Source organism: Zeus faber, assembly GCF_960531495.2.
Source record: "Zeus faber genome assembly, chromosome: 21".
NCBI lineage: Eukaryota > Metazoa > Chordata > Actinopteri > Zeiformes > Zeidae > Zeus > Zeus faber.
In genome coordinates, this window is record NC_137208.1 from 13,134,691 (window position 1) to 13,159,838 (window position 25,148).

Below are 25,148 nucleotides of genomic sequence, written 5' to 3' on the forward strand. Positions count from 1 at the left end.
ATTGACGCACACACACACACACACACACACACACACACACACATGTGCGGCCGAGTGCACGTGTACGCGCAAAGGTATGGATGCAGGCCTGCAGGGCCAGGGTGCTTTGTTCTCCAGCTCTATCTGTGGCGGATCCTGCAGGGGGCTGTGGACCGCGGTAAGAAGGGAATTAAAAGCAATACGTGGGATACCACACTCCTGCCACAATCCCCCTTATCCTGACCAGGTATGCAGATCAGCAGTGTGTGTGCATGTATGTCTTCATTTCATAATAGTACTTTCCTTAAGGTATTAATTGCTAAAAATTCTTCAAAATTATTGCATTCCAAAAATATGTAAATAACCAATTCAATTCAATGGCGGGCCTTATTTCCTCACTTTTTTTTTGGTCCGTGGTGCCCTTAGTACATAGACACATCGACACACAGACACAGCCATTCATGCTAGTTTGAACACACACACACACACACACACGCACACGCACGCGCCCACACACACACACACACACACACACACACACACACACACACACACACACAGACACACACACACACACACACACACACACACACACACACACACACACACACACACACACACACACACACACACACACACACACACAGGAGGCAAAGGGATAGCGCACTCAGAGAAATTCCAATTCCCTTCATAATAAAACTGTAATAGGACAACACATATTACCCAGCGGGGGCCACAAAACAATTTCTCGCAGGAGTATGTTGTCAAAAGGCTAAACCAATCTTCTCACTTAGCTGGCACGCAGCCGTATCCCCCACGGCATAGATCCAGTGTTCGTTATAAATACGTATTACCAAAATATACACCTGGCAATATTAAACCATAAGAAGCACAGTGCAGAATGCCGAGATGGCCGGTATGGTAGGATGTATACTCATTTTGTACAGAAATTTACTGTCGGAGCCAAACCCCCAGATCTCCACACCACAGTGGGGATATTTAACTAAACAAATTTATCACACAAGAGCGGGGGCAACACAATTGCATATATATGAGCAGATGATGCTTTATCCCTTTCTGACTTATAAAACAGTCTAATTCCATAAGGTGTCTGTCTGAGCCGGTTAAAGTGCTCATACATCATTTGAAACTCCACCGGGTGGAACCTGTTTGACGGACAGCCGCAACAACTCCACAACATCTGTCACATAGAAGCGATTTGAAAGAATGCTGACATCGAACACGTACTTAATAAGGCCAAATAGTCATCGGAAAAAACAGTAACATCAGTCAGTGAATATCATCACGACACCTGCGTCTTTAAAGATAGTGATGCAGGAAGTCATGCACGGAATATGAAAAAAGAGGCTGGTGAAGGAACACACGCGTCAATTCCCCATTATGATGCCCAACATTTATAAGGCGTCCCTGGAAAGTGTGCGTGAAGGCAAAGAAGGAAAGAAGGAAAGAACGGAGTGAGGAGTGTACCGAGTGCTTCAATTGATAAGCTGATCAATCATCTGAGTCAGACGCGAGCCGACAAGAGGCCTGATCGATGGGAAGTTTAGAGAGGGAGGGAGACCGATCTCAGATATCGGAGCCAAAAAGTCCCCGCAAGGCGAGTCTCCTGAGGTAGAACACAAAGCCTGTATTTTTTGGCAGGGGGCGCGAAAGCCCCGCAGGAAAAAAAAAAAAAAAAAAAAAAAAATCAATGGGTGACTGAGATGGGCCTGCCCTTCCGCAGGCTGACAGAGGGTGAACGCTAGAAGAACACAGGAGCTGTGAACGGAAATGGCCTCAAATGCACCTCAAGATACACGGTATGAGGGGAGAGGACTCTAGTTCTAAAACGTTCACACATGTGGGCGAGCAACCGCATAGGAACCAAGCGGCAGCTACCACGCCGACGTTCATCTCATTTCCACAACAAGTCTCCAGAAAACTCCAAGTGAAGGGAAGTCAATGGAAAAAGGAGACACTTCTCACTACATATACAGAGTTAATCTTTATTTACTTATTTCCCCCCCCCCCCGCAAGGCCAGGAGTCTCCGGCTCCATCCTGCCGAGAAACCACCGGGTGGAGTCACAGATGTTCAGGCCCATTTTATAAAACAAGTCTATGGTCAGAACGTCATCTCATCTCAGGATGCATCGCAAAGAACAATTCTCAAACGTGCCACCTGTGATTCACGGGATCAAGGAACCAGGCTAATTTGTTTTTCCGCTATGTCTTCCACATACACATACACCTTTGGACGCGTGGCCCGGCTGACTGGCCAGGACGGAGGAGGAGAAGGATCTTACCCAGGTCCATGTCGGAGGCTTTCTGCCGGTGGGAGTGGGGGACGTTCTTGTAGATGGCGTCCAGGATCTTCTCCTTCACCTGGCTGATGGTGTCGCAGTTCAGCACCTTCACCTGGATTTCTGGACTCTTTTCATTCTCGGGGTGGACGCAGTTGACAACCTGCGGGAAATGCACAAAGTGGACGGGGTTTCACAGGACCGCCGATATGGAGAACGTTGTTTTCTGGATTCTGTTATTGCTATTCCATTCTCTAATTCCATCAGGCCCGCCGCCACCAGGGGGTAAGAGTATTTCCTGCCTCTTCCCGGTTTAAGTTTTATGAGATTACCTCTGCCGATATATTTGCCAAATGCAAATTAGTCTGGAACCTCTCGGTTGATTTTGCATTTCCAAGGGGCGTTATCAAGGGACGCACCTACAACCAATCAGAGCAACGAAACATGTGATACCCACTTGAGGCAGTTTGCCTAAGGCCGCGCGGCGCTGTCCCAGGTACTGAACGGCGCAGGAGCGTCACTGTGGTTCAGCCATGCTTGCAAAATTTTCGTGGTTGTGAATAGAACCACTGCCCTTTCGGCCCTTATTTTATTTTTTCCATTGTAGCAATGCACAGAATGGAAAGAAACAGGGAAGTGAGGCTTTGGTCAATGAGAGAGACAGAGAGAGAGAGAGAGAGAGAGAGAGAGAGAGAGAGAGAGAGAGAGAGAGAGAGAGCGGGAGCTGCATGACATGAGCGGAAAGACAGACAAAAATGATCCGATGATCTTTTTTTTTTTTTTTACTTGATCACCCAGACACTGTTGGCTACAACATTGTTGATTTTCGCAGTCATCTCTCAGCGGTTAGAATCACTCATAAATTCAAATATTTTTCGCATCTTGCAGACCTACGTTCCGAGTGCTCCGGTTCCCTAAATTGACACTCAGGTCTAATACTGCCTTTGCCACTGCTGTGAAATAAATGCATTATTTGATTCTGAAACAGTAATCTTGTGTTGTTATTTCGCCTTTCAGAGGCGGTTGCGTGGTTAAATCAATGAATTTCATTAAACCAACCAACAGACAAATTTTAGGTGGTGAGCTGGCAATCTGCCCCAAATATTCCTATTTCATATCATGGCCAGTACGCACAAACACATGGAAAGGGTAAGGGAGGGAATTGTTCACATCGAGGCAAAACGCCACTTTATTGCCACCCGCAGGATGAAAAATAAATAGGGATTGCAGGATGATAACCTACTGTTTTACTCTATAAAAAGATTTTCCCCCTCTGCATTTTTAACTGCCCCCTCAGTCACTTCACCCTGGCACCCTGAATTCTATTATTATAAATATTTTGAAATGCTGACTTGAGGCATGAGGGAAAAAAAAAGGAAAACTGTTTACTCTCTTTTGGAAAATGGACGTTGCCATTGACATCGAGTCTTCCCGACCCAACCACATCGACCCGGCTGCAAGTAACTTGTCTAATCGCTGAAATGTGCACATTTGGAAGCAGCCAGAGAAAACTCATAAGAATTAACTACAGCACGGAGGAGACAAACATTATCAGTCAAAGGCTAGTGAAGGATTCGTATCCAGAGGGAAAGCAAAACTTACAGTAGTGTCAGACGAATATAAAATTCTTAATAATGGAGCTCCTTTGCATCAGGTAATTTAAAAGTGTAATTTAATAGCGCGGCACGCTATGGGTCGTTTCGAACGAGAGCCACTGTGGAAAAACATTTTCCGTGCAGCTCCACCTACAACGGGAATTCTTACATCGGAATAACAATTAAAAAGGAAGTTGGAAAAAGTAAATGATCTTTTACTGCTTTAATAATGATTGTCTTTGTCACCGACATACTAACTTACTTTGACCTCTGAATTCACGACGGAACATTCCTGACGCTACCCTAATAACATACGCAGATGATGGGTCGACGGAACGGATTGGATGGATTGGCAATGAGTGATGGGGCGCGACAGCGGCAGTTTCGTTTGCCAAAGGCGCATCCAGTGAGGCTTCCTGTCATAGCAATAAAAAAAAAAAATTGATAAAAATAATAAATGAACACTCAACCGGGGAACAGCCTTCCGCTGGGGGTGGAGGAGAGACGGCGGCACGCTACCTGCTACCTGCTATCTGCCTAATTATCACCGTCACAGTGGGTTGGTGCTCGCAGTCCATTATCGTCAACCTCATCAACATCTTCAAGGAGTGTCAAAAGTATTTAGAAAGGTCTGAGAGAGCACGTTTAAAAAAGCGTATGATCTTCCTAGTTTTAAAACCCCGCCCCAAGTATAAAGCATATGTAAATATCCAATTAATAGACAAAAGTTAAAACAGCTAAAACCTTAATGATAAAAGGGCAATTGTGGTACTTCTCAGTTTCTCACAGAGATGAGAGAGAGAGAGAGAGAGAGAGAGAGACACTATATCATAGTGTCTTGACAAAATAGATGAATACGGAACAAGCACATACAGGCTTATATCTTTATATGAACCAAGTTCCTTTTATCAATTTCATCTGTGAAATATTTTTTAAATAACCCATGAGCAAATTTTAGTTCATTTCGTCGGGTCTTGAATCCTTGAATTTCGGTCACAGCCCCGCGTCTCCTCCAAAACCAAAATAGTTTAATCTTGTTATTTACTCAGCGGATAAGTATTGAAGAGGGGCGGGAGGAGGGGGAGCGATAGCAAACACTTTCTATCTTGTCCCCGCTGAAACAACAGGGAGAGGAAGGAGGAGGCGGAGGAGGTGTGACGGAGGAAGAGAGCTGGGGCAACACGGGTAAACAAGAATTTCCAGAAGAGTGCACCACTGTGTCACACACACACACACACACACAGCCACACACACACACACACACACACACACACACACACACACACACACACACACACACACACACACACACACACACACAAACAGGCAAATGTGCACACACACTCGTCTTGACAGCTCCGGTCGCGACAGGAAGTGAGGTCGGCACTCCGCCGCGCGTCAAGCGTGTAAAGCGACAACTTTACGTTACGGTTCTCGTCTCACGGCCGACCACCCATGACCACCTTTATTCCTCCCTCTCTGGTGCCCGGAAGCATATTCACGTGTCTTCCCCTTATCCGCCGCGCCCCCGGCCAGGTGAACCCCTTACCAGCGTCTTGTAGTCAATCTGCTGCCTGATCAGCTTGTCCTCGCTCAGCGAGTAGCGCGCCTCTCCGGTGATGGAGTCAATGGGGCCCTTCTCCATCTGCTGCTTGATGGCACAGAAGAGGGAGAAGAGAGGCTCGCCCGCGCACTCCTGGTTGGGGAAGACAGAGGGATTTACAGAGTGGGTGAGACCGTCGGTCCTCCTCCGCGGGAACAAAAAAAAAACAAAAAAAAAACACAAATCACGGACGACGCAGAAGCGAAAAGAAGGCGCGGTTGGGGGACGGTTTGATGGATAAAAACTGATAAACACCCCAAAGATGGCCGTTTAAAGCCAACTGCCACGTCTTTCTCCGAGAGAGTCCCTCGCCAGAGGGAGAAAAACGAAGTCGCGTCGGTAGTTTCTCCCCTCTTGTGGGTTTACTGGCCTCCGCAGCCCACGCGAGGAAAACACACACAAGTTAATCCTGGAAAAACGGCGTATTACACAAAGGTGAGGCTCGCGGGAGCGCCGATGACTTTCCGCGACCGTAAGCAGCCGCCGTCACCTCGCGAAAAACCTCGCTGCGTGGCGAGTTATTTTTATTAATTTTTTTTTTTTCGAAAAAACGCCCCCCCCAAAAAAACTCGAAACTCTAATTTCCCGCCAGCGAAAAACCGTCGTCGGTTTTGAGCGCGCAAAAATAAATGCATGAGCTGGCCGTGATAGGGGAGGGGGCGAGACGAAAAGACGGGGTCACCTTGAGGAACTTGTAGAGGAGGAAGGTGAACCAGTTGGTCAGCATCTTCTCCGCCACCGACTCGGTCCTGCGAGCAAACACACAAGACGACAAAACAAATCATGTGACACGTCATCCCGCCCCCCCTCCGCGCTGATATTCGTCATAAATATTCAGCGCCGTCGCCCGGCGCTCCGGAGGAACACTCCCGCCGCCGCTAATGAATAGGCTCCGAAACACAAACATGATTGCGGAGAGGGAGAGTCCTCGCGCGGGCGATGGCCTTTTCAGCCAATCTTCCGTCTGGCTTTTATGCTCGGGCACGGCAACGGCAGCTCGACTGTGGGGACCCTTACATGAGGCAAAGCAATTAAAAGCCTTTATTTGATCCCGGTGGGTTGATGTGGTCGGGCACCGCGGTGGCTCCGTAATAACACTGGCCTCATTATGGGCCGCTCCCCTGCCTATTCACTGGACCAACACCCGATCCGCTTACAATAGAAAGTGAATGAATACATCTCCCTTCTCTTTCTCCGCCTGGCATCCACGCTCCACTAGTGTGGCAAAACGGTGTGCGCGCGCGCGCGTGTGTGTGTGCGTGTGCGCGTGTGTGTGTATTATTGTGTGTACTATGTGTACGTGTGCTGACCTGGGCCAGCAGCGCTAGTGATCCCGTGTGAATGGCTAATATGCATACATAATAACAACAGTGGTGGCGGCGCGGGGGGAAAGACGAGAGGCCGGGATCGGATATCCTTTAGCACCGACCCCTTGGCTGGCGGCGGGGGGGGGGGGGGTTTGTGGGTAATCTGCCAAAAACTCCTCAAACGCACACACGCACGCCCATGCGCACACAAGCACGTTCAGACGAACACATACACCCCCACATCCCCCCCGGCTTTGAATAAGCCATTGCCATGGGCATCAATATTTCAGGATTAGGTCCATTGTGTTCAATTGTGTACGGGTGTGTGTGTGTGGTTTTTCGGCCCAGTGTTTGGGCAGCCACCTGCAGCCCCCCCCCCCCCCCCCATTTCCATTCAGAGAGGCTCTTTAAGGACCTCCATGCTGAGGCATGAGGAGGACGGGGGGGTGTGTGCGGCCCGCTGTGCCAGGGGGCCGGGCCGGGGCCCCCCCGCCAGGGCTGGCACGGCACCTGGCGGAGATTAACTTCCTGCCTCTCACTGTGCCCGCACTTTCATTCTGGCGCCCGCCCGCCCGCCCGCCCTCCAGCCGCGGATCCAAGGGTCCGCAAGGTCACGTTTCATCTTTTCTTTCATGTGTCCCTCGCTCTCTCTCCCACCTTCATCACTCTCTCTCTCTCTCTCTCTCTCTCTCTCTCTCTCTCTCTGTCTGTCCGCCCCATCCTGGATCCTGTAATCACACACACTTCCAAATCCTCTCCATGTCCACAAATGCGGCCCATCTATCAAAGGGATGAAAGAGGCACGGAGAGCAGGAGTTCCGGAAGGACAGAGGAAAGAAAGAAGGAGGGGAGGGAGGGAAGGGGGGGGGGAAGAGGAACTCGATGTGGGAGGGCTCCACTGAAATAAAAGAAAAGGGAATTAAAAGAATTAATTTGGCTGAGCCTGGCTTTCCTTTCTTTTTCCCATACTACTTGCCTTTTATTGTTCACTTTAGCAGATATTGCTTGTGCATGTGTGTGTGTGTGTGTGTGTGTGTGTGTGTGTGTGTGTGTGTGTGCATGGTTGCGTGTGTTTGAGTGACAAGTTTATACGTTATAGTTCAAGTGTGTGTCCTTTTTCATGTAAAAAATCAGAAATTAATCCCAATGAATATGTATTGGGAAATTACTATGTGGGCTGAGTAGCATGAACGTGTGTGTGTGTGTGTGTGTGTGTGTGTGTGTGTGTGTGTGTGTGTGTGTGTGTGTGTGTGTGTGTGTGTGTGTGTGTGTGTGTGTGTGTGTGTGTGTGTGTGTGTGTGTGTGTGTGTGCGCGTGTGTGCGTGTGCGTGTGTGTGTGTGCTGTGCTGTGAGCGCCAGCCAGGCCCTGCAGTAATAAGAAGTCTTGGCACGGCTTTACAGGTTTGCTTAAGCCCATCCTCAATCACAGTCCGCTCTATGGGGAGGTTGACTAAATCATCAGAGTTTACATTCACTATTAACACTGGATCCATTTACGACATTTTACAACTTTCTATAAACCTGTTCCTGTCGAAAAAAAAAAAAGGGACCCACTCTTGGGTTAATGCAATTAAATGCGGCGCGCCGGGCTGGCCGGAGAGAGACACGCACGCTTGGCGTCTAATCAGAGGGGCAGCGAGCCTAGAGAGCAGTGGAGAACAGGCTGGGATGAGCCCGATGCAGCTGCTGTGGATGGGAACCAGGCGTGCACATGGGGGTAGGCTGCCATGTGGCACATACTATGTGCTCAGACCATCATCCACTCTGACATACTGTGATATACCATGTCATCCTGGTACTTCTCACATACTACTTGAGAATACTATGTTTTCGGCTTACTAAACACTAAATAATTAACTTATGGCGGACTATATAGTATGCTAGTATACTAATCCAGATGCAGGAGGGGAAAGGGCGAGACTTTACGGCTCTTCATCATTTCCCATTATGTCATCATATCAGTTAGAAATCTAATGTAGAGATAAAAAATATATATTCATTGAATTTCTATATATATATATATATATATACATTTTTTCTATTTATTTATTTCTATATACTGTATTAATATCTATCTATCTATCTGTCTATCTATCTGTCTATCTATCTATCTGTCTATCTATCTATCTATCTATCTATCTATCTATCTATCTATCTATCTATCTATCTATCTATCTATGTATGTATGTATGTATGTATGTATGTATGTATGTATCTATCTATCTATCTATCTATCTATCTATCTATCTATGTATGTATGTATGTATGTATGTATCTATCTATCTATCTATCTATCTATCTATATAAATGCATAGTCTAGAGTTTTAATGGCTTTTGTATCTATTTATTGCTGGATTTCAAAATCATGAAAAAATAAATGCAAATATGCAAATAAACTATATACTACTGTATACTAATAAAACTCTCAACTCTCATGTTTGTTTCTGAATTCAACATGTTCGGTTTGCCGTTAACATTTCTGTCGGCTCTCGCCGCCGCCGCCAACTGCCCGGCATTTTGTAGGCGCGCTCGGCTGTGACCCGCTTCCAGTTTGGATCTGCCCACAGGCAGAACTCCACCGTGGGAATCAGCAGAGGCAACTGGCGGTCCAGACCTGCTCCGCAGGAAGTCCCCGGCGCGCGTTACGTTTTACAGTCTCAAAGCCTCGAAAACCGCACAGACGACAGCGACATATACAACACGGTCCCACCGGGAGGGGCAAAGACATTTTGAAGGCCGAGGGTTTTACCCCCTCATGCTCTCTGATGGTTTCAAAACGGCAGCCGCACCCCACTCCAGGAGAAGGAGCGACGTATAAGTGATTGGGAGGAAGGATGACGGCTGCCGTGTTAACAAATCACACAGCTGCGTCTGAGAGGTTTGCTTGGCTTCAATCGCGCGTTAAGAAAACACAGCTTGAGGTAGGGAGGGAAAAAAACACACAAAAAAAACAAACGTTTTAGCCTCCTACTTTGGCTCTCGGGGACGAGATTGGTCATCAGACATGTGGAACAATCACAGACGGACACACACATACAGAAACACACATACGGACACATACATACGGACACACACTTACTAACTGCGGAGATAATCCTCACAGTTTAATTACGGTGCCTTGAGCGCTGCCTTTGACGGCTTTCTGCGAACGTGTGTGCGTGTGCACGCGCGCGGGCGGGCGTGTGTTTAACAGAGCCAGTGGGAGGTTGTAATCAACACCGGGACATACCGAATTGGGCTCTTGTCACGCACAAAAATCAAATCTGCGCCCGCACCCGTCGCGGTGTCACACGCAGCCCAGACAACGGGCACAGAAAGACAAGTCTGGGTCTGGAGAAAAAAGGGGGAGGCGGGGGCTGTTTGAGCATGCAGGGTGGGGAGTGCGGAGGAGAGACGGGAGAGGCCGAGGGGGGAGAGACAAATGAAGCAGGGAGAGAGAGAGCGAGGGGGAAAGAGAGAGAGAGAGAGAGAGAGAGAGAGAGAGAGGGAGGGAGTGGAGGAGAGTAGCAAGAAGGAATGCGACAGATGGTTGTGGAAGAAGACTCTCGTTAGTTAGCTTGCCTGTTGGTTGTGCCTCAGCGCAGGTTGGGATGGGACAGATGGAAGGATGCGTCTGTGTGTGTGTGTGTGTGTGTGTGTGTGTGTGTGTACGTATGCATGCATGTATGGCGGGGACGCAGATACGGGGGCGGAGGGAAGGGGGGTGGTTTCTTGGAAGCGGAGGCGCCGGGTTGCTGTGTTCGGATGCGGTGCCAGAGACACCCCGATTACGCACTTTACGCATTGATTTAGCAATCAAGCAAAGTGGGGTGAGATGGAGGGAGGGAGGGGGAGGGCGGGAGGGAGGGAGGGAGGGATATGGATTGAGAGAGAGAGAGAGAGAGAGAGAGAGAGAGAGATCAAAAAGGCGAAGAAAGGAAGAGCTGGATACGGAGAGCGAACGGGGTAGAGCAAGCGTTGGGAGGGAAGACAAATAGATGGAGAAATGAAAGGAAGCGGAAGGGGGAGTTCGACAGAGTGAGGGGGGGGTAGACAGAAAGAGAGAGCGAGAGAGCGAGAGAGAGAGAGAGAGAGAGAGAGAGAGAGAGAGGGGTAGATGGAACGACTTCAGCTTGGTCTTCGCCGTCCAATGGCTGTGTATCTGGGCTATTTTGAGCCTCTATCTAGGGACACGGCCGTGGGCTCGCACTGGGGCTGCCATACGTATAGATATAGATCACAGCGTCTCGGCACACCCCGGATGCATGCCGGGAAAATCGAAGGACTAATGAGGCTCCGTAAAACCGCCTGGGAGCGGGAGAAAGAAGGGGAGGTGGGTGGGGTGGGGTTGGGGTTGGGTGGCATCAGAATTACGTGTGGTGAGAACGGAAGGCATCGCGTGTGAGCCGCCGTGGATCACGTTTGGGAAAAGGCCCCGCTGAGCTGACACAGTCTGCGGCATAAATTTCCTCTTCACGCCCCACAGCGGAAATAGGCGCATTGAAACGTGGAAAGACATCCCGTCGCCTGGAAGTGGACTATTCCTGACTGGGATGTCCTGGGGCCACTCTTTAGAGGAGCCCCTGGCTGTTCACCCCAAGACAGAACGGCCTTCATCCGAGGGGTCGGAAGGCACCTGACGCTGGAGCCCCAGTGAGTCAATCACCTGGAGTGTGAGAATCTGTAATCACCTTTTTGATAAGTAACGACGAATAAAGTAGAAGTGTTCCCAAACTGTTGCATAGGGACTTAAAAAAAAAAATGCAGAAACGGTAAAAAATGTGTATAAAAAAATGCTTTAAATTTTGAAGAAAGGCGTGATGTCTGACCCGATAGGTTTTTTGCGAGGTCAGCTTCCGTTGACTCCAGATACGCATGGTAAAATGCATTCTGACCCGGGGGGCCCAAACTTTTGCGCTGCCGGGTAAGTGACCGCAGACCCCGCATGAGGAAGCTCCGAGTGTCTCTGTCGTCCTTGACTCCCCCTGACTCCGGCGTGCCGACCAGACTCTGTCGCCTTGTATCTGCTGCCAGGATCAGCGGCGGTTCCATTGTTTACCGGCTGCACCGGGGCTGGCGGTGAGCGCCGGGGCTGCGATTAATCACGGCTCCTTCCCCCAGACAGCATTAATCACTTGCCGAGCGTGTTGCCGAGCGGCTTTTTTTTACCAGGCCAATATGGCAGCTGTCACACGCGACGGCAGCGTGAGCATGTTCACCTCTGATGAACTGTTGTTCATTTCAAGCCTCCCTGGTTAATAGAAGCTTGATATATATACGTACGTATGTATGCACATATGTGTGTGTGTGTGTGTGTGTGTGTGTGTGTGTGTGTGTGTGTGTGTGTGTGTGTGTGTGTGTGTGTGTGTGTGTGTGTGTGTGTGTGTGTGTGTGTGTGTGTGTGTGTGTGTGTGTGTGCGTGTTGCTTTCTGTGTGTGTCTTTCATGCTCAGGGATGAGGATCGGCCTCGGGGAGGATTGAAGGGGAGGGGGTGTAATTGAAATGGGAAGAGCAAATTAATTTGCGACATGCCTTTCAAATCATTTGGGGGAACAACAGTTGACTGACTAGCCTCGGCAAAATAACATACAATGTCGTGCACACTCACCGTGACACACACACACACACACACCCACACACTCACACACACGTGCACACACAATGTGTAAAAGGAAGCCGCCGCTGGAGTCGCCGCAGCGGTCCCATTTTGCAAAGCACCCGAGCAGAGAAGCTGGAGTTTGGAGGAGGAGCGCCGTTAGACTCCAGAGTGGGAAGCTTTTCAGAATCTCCTTTTCTCACTCATTCATACATTAATATTCAACCCCCCCCCCCCCCACCCCACCACTTACAGCTATTTCAAATTGGATTCACTGCTAATTAATCATAATTATGTTGCTAATGACTGGCGTGGCAAAGTGCTCCGCCGTCTCGGAGACAAAGCCGGCGTTCCAAGGTCACGCGTGTTAATCCGAATATGTCACAGACAGGGAAAAACCGTAGCTAACCCTTCGGAGCCAGGAGTTAACGCGAGCGGTAGCGCGCTGCAAGTCGCTCACGTAGTCGAGTGTATCCGACTCTTTTTTTGTATTTCATTAAATGAATTTTTTTGCTGCGTAGGGAAGGTTTTCGCTAGAGGAGCTCTTTTTGAATTGCGCATCTTCCGCCAGAAGCAGCGCAGCGTGGTCCCAAGAGCCCGACTCAAAAGGTTGCATCGGTTCGAGCCCTCCGCTGACAACCCTAATGTTCCCAAATGTTCCCCGAGCACAGTCAAACCGGTTAATACCAAAGTGAATCCCGTTCTTTTTAACATTGACTTGTTTTAGTCAGTGAAGAAGCCAAAGTCTGGGTGCTCGTCAGACTGCTGGATGTCGGTGAACTGGTTTCGGGGAGAAGTAAAGGCCGAGATGTGACGTAGATCCGCCGTTCTGTAGTGTGGAGGTCAAACAGAAATTGTTTGCTACTTGAGGACACACACATTTTTTTTTTTTTGATATTAGACATAAGGATGTTTCCGTCCCTCCAACCGGTTCGGAGCCCTGTGCCGGGTCAGAGGCTCTCACTACCGACCCCTAAAGACCTGAGAACATCTGTACGAGTGAAGTGGAGCCGGTGCCAAGCGACAGGGGCCTGAGGAGGTTGCCCAAGAGCCGGACCGATCCGGCGTAAAGATCTCACGGTTGGGTGTTCTGGCAACTCAGAGCCGCTCTCGAAACCTTGGGATGGGTTTCGATACGGGAAAAGACGGAACACTAGGTGAGGGGCTGAAGCCTTTCAAACCCGGTGTCGGTGGCTGGAGATCATGCCGTTCGCCGCTCGCTGATGAAAAAAAACACCCCAAAAAAAACAACAACCCGATCACAAATCCTCTCCCCGGAGCCGTCCTCGCGGCTGTGCCAGCGGGATAAAACCAACGCGGGAGACTCAATTACCCCAACCAGTGATTAACCCTCCCCCTCCTCACCTGCGCAGCAGCAGCTTGGGGTGGTTCTTGCTCTCCAGGTTGCGGTCGATGAGGTCGGACAGCAGGTGCTTGAGGACGTCGGTGGCGTACTCCAGCTTGCTCTGCAGCACCGTCATGATGAGCGAGGCCACGTTGCCGCGGTCCCTCATGGAGAAGCCGCGCTGGGCCTCCAGCGTGCGGATGAAGGACAGCAGGAACACCTTGTTGTTGATCAGCTGGCCAAACAGCTTCAGCCCCTTCTCCACCTGCTCCTGCCGGTAGCCCGGGACCTGGCGGTGTCAAAATCACATTCAAACCGTGTAATAGCTTAGATCTTGTCGATATAAATGCCGATGGTGGAATTATTCTATAGTCATCACCACTGCGCAATCGACATTTACTTCATTATGATAATTTAAAGCAAAACAGTTGTCTATTGCATCTCTCTTTCCCTTTAAAGTATATGAATTTGGGTAATTTTTACCCTGTTTGAGAGTTCAAATAGTACAAACATCAATCTCAACCTTATTTTTGAGCAACATGCCTTTGTGCGTGCGTGCGTGCATGCGTGCGTGCGTGCCTGCGTGTGTGTGTGTGTGTGTGTGTGTGTGCGGTGCGTGCGTGCCTGTGTGCGTTCCAACCACAAGCGCAACATTTCACTTTCAAAAGCTTGACAATCACTTATCGGCTCCTCCACTCAAACTATCCGCAGCAGAGGGGGAGGAGGGGGGCGGGGGGGGGAGAGAGAGAGACTGACAGAGAGTGAGCTCAGAGAGCGGGGTTCCGGGGAGGGGGGGGGATACGACGAGCTTTGCATCTCGCGGCTCCTTCCGTGGCGTCTCCTCTGTAGGTGGAGGATAACAGGAGGAAAACACTAAACCTATTGAGGGGCTGTTTGTTTGCCTCGGTGCTTTCCCGGCGAAATGGAAGCTGAATGGGAACGGGCGCGATGTGCATTACCCTCTCCCGGGCCAAGATTGTCCCTGCAACGTTTATGATAGTCGCTCTGGCTGCTTTGAGGCCCTCCTCCCTGTTTTTTTTTTTTTTTTTTTTTTTTTTTTTTCATGTACCCATAAAGATTATATTGTTCCTTTTTTTTTTTTTTTAATCTGTCAAGAGCACAGTGATCGGGGAGTTTCTCTCCCCCGAGCGCAGCAACACGTGTTCCCCTCCTTCAGCCTTTCCAGGAGGAAACCCTCCAAATCTGTCTGCGGCTATTGTTGAGTTGGTAGTCTAATTTCATACTGTACCGCCTGACAGTGTGTGTGTGTGTGTGTGTGTGTGTGTGTGTGTGTGTGTGTGTGTGTGTGTGTGTGTGTGTGTGTGTGTGTGTGTGTGTGTGTGTGTGTGTGTGTGTGTGTGTGTGTGTGTGTGTGTGTGTGTTCGTGCGTGCGTGCGTGTGTGTGTGTGTGTGTGTTTTTTCTACAGGAAGCTGATCTGGGCTTTTGCGTGCACATTGTGTTGACTGTTAAAGATGTCGTGGTAAAGAGTTGTGTGCCGGCAAAAGTGGACCGGTGTGTGTGTGTGTGTGTGTGTGTGTGTGTCTGTGTGTGTGTGTGTGTGTGTGTGTCTGTGTGTCTGTGTGTTTGTGTTTCCTCAAGACAAGTCAAGATGAGTTGCATATGCGAACTTAGAGTGCCTAACGAATATGTTTCTTGGGTGTAAAATCTATGACTGTGGATTTAAAAGTACAAAAAAAAAGTATTTTATCTTCATTTGAAAGTATTAAAATATGACAAAAAACATAAAGAAAAGTTAAGGCTTTGCTGGGCAGCTTCGCGGGGGAAATGAAGTGGGTTTTAAGTGCTGAAATGCATCCAATACACCCATTTATGTTGCTGTTTTGTAATAACTTTGTTTTCCTCTGAAATATTTTGTGAACTATAACACCAGACGCAAAGGAACAATTTAGCTTTTTTCTTTTTTCCCCCCGGAACAGCGAGAGTTTGTTTTCATCTCCCTTTTGCCATTTCCAATCATCTACAGCCCGTAGGCAAAAAGCATACACTTTGCAATCTCTGACACATCAATAACAATTAGCCGGCCATCATCCCACTAAGACGAGCCTGCTGCTTCTCTCATTAGGCCTCCATTCCACTCCTCATACACACCGACATTTATACCAATTAAAACATAATTAATATTGCTTATTACTGGGAAATTCTCATCATGAATGGAGTGGCCAACCCGGAGGGCAGCGAAATAGAGGTCCATCATTCCCTTAATAGAACAAGACCACCCCCTCAATTATGGCTGTCTATCAATGTCACCACTGGGGATAAATGGCTTGATATTATTTTTTTTTGGTCACAATTTTCTTTCTGATTGACTTTTAATTTGTTTTTGAGGTGGTGATGCGGCGGGGTGGGGCTGGGGGGGGTGTGCTGTCACATGTTGTTAGAGTTATTAATGAGGGGGGCTCTGCGATTGGAGGGCTGGCGTGTTTGCTTTTGAATAAGTGTCACTTTTGTGCTTCAAAATCCCTTTGTTTATCGGGCTGCAACAAAAACAGAAGCGGTGTCAATTTCACCTGTTGTGGCCCCCTACACTGATAATTGAGTTCCTCGATTTGCCTCATTTTCAAATGAGGCTAATTGTGCTGCGGTTGTTTTTGCTAGAGGTCACACTGATCAGCCACAGCATTGAAACCAGTGACAGGTGAAGTGAATAAAATTGCTCATCTTGTTACAATGGCACCCGTCAAGGGGTGGGATATATTGGGCAGCAAGTGAACAGTCAGTTCTTGAAGTTGATGTGTTGGAAGCAGGAAAATGGTCAAGCGTAAGGATCTGAGCCACTTTGACAAGGGACAAATTATGATAACTAGACGACTGGGTCAGAGAATCTCCAAAACGACAGGTCTTGTGGGGTGTTCCCGGTATGCAGTGGTTAGTACTTACCAAAAGGGGTCCAAGGAAGGACAACCGGTGAACCGGCGACGGGTTCATGGGCTCTAATGGGCTCATTGATGCACGTGGGGAGCAAAGTCTAGCTCATCTGGTCCAATCCCACAGAAGATCTTCTGTAGCACAAATTGCTGAAAAAGTTAATGCTGCTATGATAGAAAGGTGTCAGAACACACAGTGCATCACAGCTTGCTGCATATAGGGCTGCGTAGCTGCAGACCAATCAGAGTGTCCATGCTAACCCCTGTGCACCGCTCAAAGTACCTACAATGGGCACGTGAGCGCCAGAACAGGACCAGTGAAGGTGGCCCGGTCTGATGAATCATGTTTTCTTCTACATCATGTCGATGGGCGGGGTTAAGGTCCGATCTGATGGAGCGTCTGTGGGATGTGCTTGAACAACAAGCCTGATCCATGGGGGCCCCACCTCACAACTTACAGGACTTAAAGGATCCGCTGCTGACGTCTTGGTGCCAGATACCACAGGACACCTCCAGGGGTCTTGTGGAGTCCATGCCTCGACGGGTCAGCGCTGGTTTGGTGGCACAAGGGGGAGCTACACGGTATTCGTGGTTATTAGTGGTGGTCTTAATGGTGTAGCTGATCTGTGTATAGTTCACTGTTTGAGAAAGAGTGATTGACTGCCATAATTCTGCAAACTGTAAATTACCTTTGATATTGATAACAGCCAATAGTAGTTATGTTGGCTATGGTCCACAGCCAATGGTAGCAATAACATTTCTCGACTTGTTGACTTGCTTGAGCTGGCGTCTGAATGTCACTGGGCGAGAGCACATTTCCATGCGAGACAGGTGGAGAGAGAGATCTCAAACTGTTGCTGCAGAATCTCAGTGTTGGACTCTTCCCTCTGGCAACTTTAGTGGAGAGCTGCACCTCAGCATTCTTAAGTGCAACTCGCTCCCCCAATGCCTTGGGAAAGGGACCTTGTGATGTTCTCCCTACAGTACATGAATGCAAATGTTCCCTCGAAATTTCCCTCAGGCTTGTTACACCTTACCTCCAGATCTCTGAGCACTGGGTGTTCCTCTATGCCAGGAAACAGGACCCTCATGGTGTAGGTCCTGTAGTCCAGGAAGGGGATTCCGGCTCCGTCCAGGTCACTGGTCAGCTCGTGGATGTCTGTCTGCAGTTCTGCAAATGCTAAAGGGGACATCACATGAATTAAACAGATTGCGTTTCACAGTCAGTCTTTCTTAGTCTTTGCTTCTTTCTTTCTTACCGTTATTACCATAGTAATATATACATATGTAGTGTTATTATTTCATAATATCGTTCCTCTTTAAATAGATAGCATGATGATTTGATTATTTGAATATGCCACTCAAAGCATAAAATATGGCAAAAGTCAAATACCTGCAAGCAGGTTGTCTGTGAATGCAATGCTGATGCACAAAAACATGCTTAATTAACTCCAAAAAACCTTTTGGCCCATTTAAACACTCCTTATCCAGAACACTGCTGCGGTTTAAAACCCTCCTCAGATAAAGATACCTCTTCATATTTTACCTGTTATCACTGAGAACGTTTGTCTGTTCAAACAGAAAACATTACAGTCTCACTGGTGGTTTACTCTGAGTGTGAACTCCTCTGGACATTCTCAGAGCCCTGTATCCTCACGTGCCTTCCACTTACCCTCCTTGCACTCCAGCGCCACGCGGGACTCCAGGTTATCCATCTGCATCTGCAGCCTCTTCAGAGTCAGGTCGCTCTCGCGGGACTTGCGTTTGTAGGCGATGAGCACCACCACGATGAACAGGATGAGCAGGGCTCCGGCTGCCGCGATGCCGATGATGGCCGTGTTGCTGAGCGGGCTGTCTGACGCGATGTGGACGACGCCCGGGGAGAACTCAATGCCACCCACACGGGCCTTCGGAGACAAGGGAAGTAGGGAATTACAACAAATTTGAAGAAATGTCGCCACCGAGGACCGTCACAGTGAGAATCTGGTTAGGATCCATTATTTGGCAAAGTCAAGGACCATCGCGGGAGGTTCCTTTCCCTGCATGGGATATCCCGTGAGGCCATGCTGTGCAGGAGAAGAGAAAAACAGCTGAAAAAAGGGAGGTGATTTTTGTCAAATGTTTGGGGCAGTCACCTTACATCACAAAACTCAGTTTTTTTTAGAAAGGAAATGTGGGGATGCAACTAATGTCATACTTCATGGCCCCATCAAGCTCTGGAAAACTGTATCGGCAGGCACATCCTGGAAGATGGGCACCTGGGCGGGCTTGGCCTGGTAGATGATACATGCTGTCTATTCATCTTAGCTAAAAGGAGTGTTGCCCAACAAGGTACCAAGGGGATAGAAGACAGTATCCTTGCAACAGAGACAGACACAAGCCACTTTAATACAGAGATCCGCCAATATTAGGATCCATCTCTGACACGGCTTTGCTCTTTTATACCGTACCAAACGAAGGCGGCATAATGCTGCCCCCGTGTGAGATTTAAGATAGATGCCGGCTCTCCGGCATAATGCCGTCACCATGGGGATGATTTCTAACATTATTAAAAATGATTTGATTTAATAAATGCTGTAGCCTGGGGTGAGGACGGTGCTGACTTGCTGACAGCGGAGCTGGCGAGCGACCGGCGGTGCACAGCCACTGGTTGCACAGGCGCTATGCGTACCGCGTTCGTGACAGTCATCCAATGCCCATTCCGCCCATTGCCCAATGCCCATTCCGTCTCCCCGCTCCAGGCTCTGACGGGACTTTAGTTGTTTTTTTTGGTGAATGTGTGAAGCTGCTGCAGCGCTGCAGCGAACCGTGTGCGTAAATATATATATATTTGAACATAATAAAATAAAAATAATAAAGCATACAAATTTGAAAGGGATTATAAAGGAATATCTGCAGCCCTTACAGGTTTTAAGGTTCATTTTGACAAGGCGCATCCCCCGAATGGAATTTTTTTTTTCCTGCAACCAACTGACCAATGAAAAACCCGGTCATGAAAAGGTCACACCCCTGTCCCGAGACGCCGGCTGTGCCTTGTACACCGACACGTTTCGCCCCTGTGACTACCTCCGCCCCCGGCTCGAATTGACAATCGACTCCCATTCAGTGTTCGGTTTGAACAGGATGCGTAAGCGGGGGCTATAGGATCCAATCCATTGATGCTGCCTTCATCACTGCCAGAGAGAAATTTTGTTTGGGGGATATAGATTTGTCAGAAAGTACTTTAAAAGTTGTCAGATATTTATCACTTCTCGGAACAATTGATTACTTTGTGGAGAACAAAGAATTGACAGATCCACAATGCTTGAAATGAAAGTACTAAGAGACAACAAAAACTACAAAGGACTATGATGATACACCGCTCCTCAAGGCAGAACCAATATGTCTGGGGAGCTGAATGTATTATTGTCGTTCTGAATCACTTCTGGGCCAACAAAGCATTTTTCAGTCTGTGTAGTCACGGCTTATGGGCATCATTCATAATGCATTGACATAAAAAAACAAAAAAACAGCCATACATATTGCCTGGTGGTTCTGTCTGTGTCTCTGTGTCTTCCCATTGTTTGACGTTAATGTGTCTGCAGTCTGTCTCTGTGGGGGCCCGGGTCCAGGTGGTTGAGCCAGGAAGCGCATTGCTCAAAGTGGGTCTTCTCACAACCCCAAATGGAACATTTATTGAGTTTTCAAAGGCCGTAATTCTTCTTATTGGGGGGTTATTTGTTTGTTTCTGTTACTGTCTGCTCACAGACAGTAACATGAGCCTTCTGGCTGATTAGGTTAACGGTTCTATTCTATCTGGGAATCAACGAGGGTCGGATATAGATCAGAACAAGGGGAAATTTGTCTGTCAAACCGCCCAACTATGTTTTGGTCCGTCTGCGTCTGTCCCTAATGCCTGTTTATTTTCTTCGGTTCGTACCCAATTTGGTCCTCTCATTTCTACCGTTTCGTTCTGTTATCATGACGGTGGCCACTCACCAGGACCTTGTGTCGACCGGTCAGGTTGGGCGACTCGCAGAGCAACTGAGTCTCTGACACCGTGAGCATGCAGGGCTTCACCCCAATCAGAACTGTGTAGTTCAGCTTCCCGTTGCCGCTGTTGGTTGGCGGCAGGAAGTTTCGCCCCTGGAAGGAAATATTGACGCACAATCAGGGCGACGGAAACATTTCAGAATCCTCATAGAATAATATAGCAATCATCATCTACTCAAAATGGAAAGACATGATACATGATAATTAGTTATATCAGCATTATTTTGAAGGAAACAACTATTATCAAACATATGAATTCCCAGATTTTAGATATTTCAGTGAAAAATGGCTGTTTGAGATTATGGATCAATTGCAGCGGGTCAACCCCCATCCTGACCTTCAGTATGATGGGGGATCCGGGTTTGAGTTCCAGCACTCCGGACACACTGAGTGGCTCAAACTCGGGGTTGGGGTAGTAGATAAAGTTAGTGGTATTGAGCGCCATGAGAGCCTGCACGTCGTCCAGCTTGAAGCCGAACTCGTCTGGTTTTTCGGGCGCCTCCCCCTGCCGCGCCAGGCTGATGGGAAGCTCAGGGGCGTGGCACAGCATGGACGTGGGGCTCAGCACCTGGCACAACTGGCAAAGGACGAGATAGTTATAAAGATAGCTGTATTCTTATAAGAATAATATTGAAAATAATATTGTAGACGCTGTAATAATTTAGGAATTAAAAAGTATAGTATTATTGTATTCATATTTATCATTCCACCCACAGCCAATGAGCAACCACCCTGTCACCTGTCTTAACTTAACATTTTGTATGTTCTGTATATCTTTGTATATTTGCTTTTTTGTCACAGCATTATTATCCTGTACAGCAATGCACCAGGCCTTACTAAAACAAATTCCTTGTATATCAAAATGTACCTAACTTAAAATAAAGATATTCTGTTTATTTACATATTCATATCCTGACAAATGTGTGTGTGTGTATATATATATATATATATATATATATACACACACACACACACACACACACAGACATATGTATACATAAAAACAATTATATATATATAAATATATAATTGTGTGTGTGAGTGTGTGTGTGTGTGTGTGTGTGTGTGTGTGTTTGGGGAGGTGTTATTGTATTATTATCATTACAAAGGCCCGTGTCCCTGCACATAACTGTTTATAGCCTCCACACTAGATAGGCACACTGGTGGACCATAATCATCACATTATTATTATATTATGTCATTTATCAGACACTTTTGTGCAAGGCGACTGGCGCTACGATGAGTACATTTGTCACAGCATCAAACCAACTGTATGTCACGGTCAGGGCCAGTTAATCATTCTCTAGAAAGCAGTGGTACTAGTATCTTTAGGGAGAGGTTATTTTTTTGTAATGAAAGTACATTAGACAGCGAAGGGAAAAGAGATGCTCGTGGGGTGGGCGGGTCCAAGGTGTAGAGGGGAACGATTCAGCCGTTCTGACGCACGGGGGGGGAGGGAATCTCCATTATCCAAAAAAAAGGCTTCTTTTATGTCTGAGATTTACATTTCAGCTCCGCCGCCTGCCAGAGTGTACTTAATCGGTTCAAATTGGACGACCCCCCCCCCCCCCACGCGCCCCGCAAAGTAGTCAGTGCCGCCTGCTTGAGTTTTCCCTCTCAAAGGAGGCCACGGATGAGCCGCAGTTAGGAAGTGTGATCAGTCCACCCCTCCACAATGGAGCTTTGATGTGCGAAGATGCTGCTGTGATAACTAGGCCTCAGCCCACCTTCGTTCCACCGCAAAGAAAAGCCCCCCGCTCTTTTCTTTTTTCGGCAGATTCCTGTTTTGTTTTGTTCGCTTCCCTGTGATCTTTTCTGTCACTGCGAGTCTCCTTTTCAATCTCTGACTCATCTCTTCGACGTACCCGGATTCCCTCCGGGGGAATTAATAAAGCCATATTTTATCTTACATTATCTAATCTCATACAACTCCGCTCGAGGACTTTGCCGCTGTTAGATTGTCTTTGTCTCTTTTGTCCCTCTCTGGCTCTCCTTCATCCTTCTCCTTTGCCCTTTTCTTGACTTAAGATAAGTTAAGATAAGGTAAGAAAGCACTTTATTATACCACGTGGTGAATTCAGGGACGCCGTCTGACGCCCGTGTTGTCTGCTTCATGTTGCCATTTATTCCATGCGCCCCCTGTCCGAGCGCTCTTTAAAAAATCAGCATGTCCTCCAGTCAGCCGCTGTCACGCTGCGTCCCTTCATCCCCCCTCAAACGCCTCCGCCCGGCGCCTTTCCGTCCGCCACCGCGCCCGTGAAACAGGCACGTCGCGTCCGTCCCGCTGACGCTGGGACGGACGCGACGTGAGCGCACTTGAGAAAAAAGGAGAGGGACCTCAGCGGGGCAATCGCGGACGTTTCACATCGCCACGGTAACCTCTGCCACGCCGCCCCTCACTCAAACAGGAAGCGCCGCAGCCTTCCGCTCTAATTGGCTCTTTACACGTCAAACTTGACAAATCCTGCAAGGTCCAGAGGACCTCAGTGGCATGGCTGCCACTGCGGCCGGAAGGTAATTGAAAGACCTGTATGCGCTCCAAACTTTCACTGCAGTGCTGAAAAATGCTTCAGGTCGTTCTATATATACTATACAGTACATTGAACTATCCAACAGGGGTTATATATATATATATATATAACCCCCTCTGTATGTATTTTTTTTTACTCTATTCTGTATAAACCTAGTTATAACTAGAAACACATAACAGCAAAGTTCATCTGACGAGTGGAAAACGGCGACAAATTTACTTTCCGGAGTTAAGATTCGGCAGTGCTCGTCTGAAGGAGACGCAGCTCGTTCCGGGGACGGGCTAATCGCATCCGAGCACAGATGCTAAGCGCGGCGCTAGTCGCTCGTCAGGTAGGTTGGGCAGATAGCATTACAACCTTTTGTTACTCCCCCGTCTTTCAATCAGATCACTGAGACCCCTGTACTGCTTTGTCTGGGCTCCCATGGGTGGATGGTTTCCTTCTGTGCCAAGGGAGGAGGGAAAGGAATTTGATGAGGGCCTTGCTCTCCTTTTTTTTTTTTTCTTGAGCTCGGAATAAGAATTTCTCAGTGAGAGTCTTACATTCATGGAGCAAAAAATACATATAATACAATACATACACACATACAGTTTACTGTATACATATGTGAACGAGTGTTCTGGCCCGGGGCCGGGGAATGAGCGAGGGGAGGCAAGGCAAAACAGCGCTGGTTGGCGTGTGTTTATTGTAGATTTAACAAAAAGGCGGCTTGTGGGCCGAAGGCAAAATCATATGCTTCCGGCAGACAGCAGGAGAGTCCGGCGCTTCTGGGCTTGTGCGTGCTGCCACCGTATCTTGGCCGGTCTGCTACACTTAGCATCCATGTTGCCGGGTCAGATCCCGTGTCTCAAACCCATGCACCTCCTCTACTGCGTGGAGAAACAGAAGCGAAAATTACTTCCTGGTCCGGGATCGGACGAATCAGCACAGCCCCTCCGTTGATTTCGCCCTAATCCCCAGCAGCTGAGTGGCCCCGGTGTGGGAGCCTGCACCGCCTGTCTGCAGCGGTGGCTTGACCACGCTCCCTTGGCCCCGCCACAACATGCAATACATGATGCAAATGCCATAGATCAAACGACGAATTTCTCTCGTCCTCTGAAAAACACTGTTTCAGATTGTTGTCCCTTTCTCATGTCCTGCCCTGTCCTCTATGTTCTAGTCCTGGAATTATTTTGTTATTGCTTCCTTGGCTGGTTGTAGATGGTGAACGGAGGATGGTGGCCTGCCATTACAGGTCCCATTTCCTGATCAGGATAATCGATTAACAAAGTGTTATCTTATTGTTAATGCTCGTGTGGATACGTGTGTGTGTGTGTGTGTGTGTGTGTGTGTGTGCGCGCGTGCGTGCTTGTGTCTGTGTGTGTGTGTGCATTCACTCACATTGAGCGTCTCGTGGCCGTTGTACTTTGCTCTGATGAGCGGCATTTGAATAATGTCCAGGTTGGTTCCCGTCACCGTCACCGGTGTGTGTCCGCTGCAGGAGAGAGAGGGTCGTTAAAGGGTCAAGTCGTTTGTCGAGCGCTAAGGTCACGTTCTCTTCCTCCGTCCCTCCCATCTGTCACACTTATCGCAAGCATGGGTGAAGATAGAGTGTGAACGGAGAAGGGAGAAAGCAGGAAAAGGTGAAATAAAGGGCAGGGCTAAATACATTAGATACATTGCAGACTGACCAACTCTAATAAAGCCGTTTATTCATACAGCACTTAATCCCAATACACAATCCCATGGCACAATGTGGAAGAAACCTCGAGGAGGGGTAAAAAAGACGGGAACCCAGTTCCAAAATGGCCGGACCGTGACGGATGCTGAGTGGGCAACACTTACCTGAAGATGCTCCACTCGGGCTCTATCTTGGTGATGGTGGGGTCTTCCACGTATTCGAATCGCAGGTCTTTTTGGAGGTGGGCTTTATCCACGCTGACGGACACGGACACGTTGCCGTAGCCGTTCAGCGACGCATGCGACCGGCAGGTGATCCACTGGCCGCCCCTCCT

The 25,148-nt window shown here is 48.3% G+C and overlaps 1 protein-coding gene across 1 annotated transcript in view; it reads right to left on the reverse strand.

The window, feature by feature from the left end:
• Positions 1–25,148, reverse strand: part of plxna4 (plexin A4) — a gene marked incomplete at its 5' end in the record, with an annotated part of 241,120 nt that overhangs the window by 25,759 nt on the left and 190,213 nt on the right. Inside the window, 10 exons of the mRNA XM_080022616.1 lie at positions 2,284–2,443; positions 5,425–5,571; positions 6,161–6,227; positions 13,726–13,994; positions 17,629–17,771; positions 18,264–18,498; positions 20,570–20,716; positions 20,961–21,200; positions 24,535–24,628; positions 24,979–25,146. Coding sequence (XP_079878742.1) covers positions 2,284–2,443; positions 5,425–5,571; positions 6,161–6,227; positions 13,726–13,994; positions 17,629–17,771; positions 18,264–18,498; positions 20,570–20,716; positions 20,961–21,200; positions 24,535–24,628; positions 24,979–25,146 — 1,670 coding nt within the window. The remainder of the gene's footprint in view (positions 1–2,283; positions 2,444–5,424; positions 5,572–6,160; positions 6,228–13,725; positions 13,995–17,628; positions 17,772–18,263; positions 18,499–20,569; positions 20,717–20,960; positions 21,201–24,534; positions 24,629–24,978; positions 25,147–25,148) is intronic.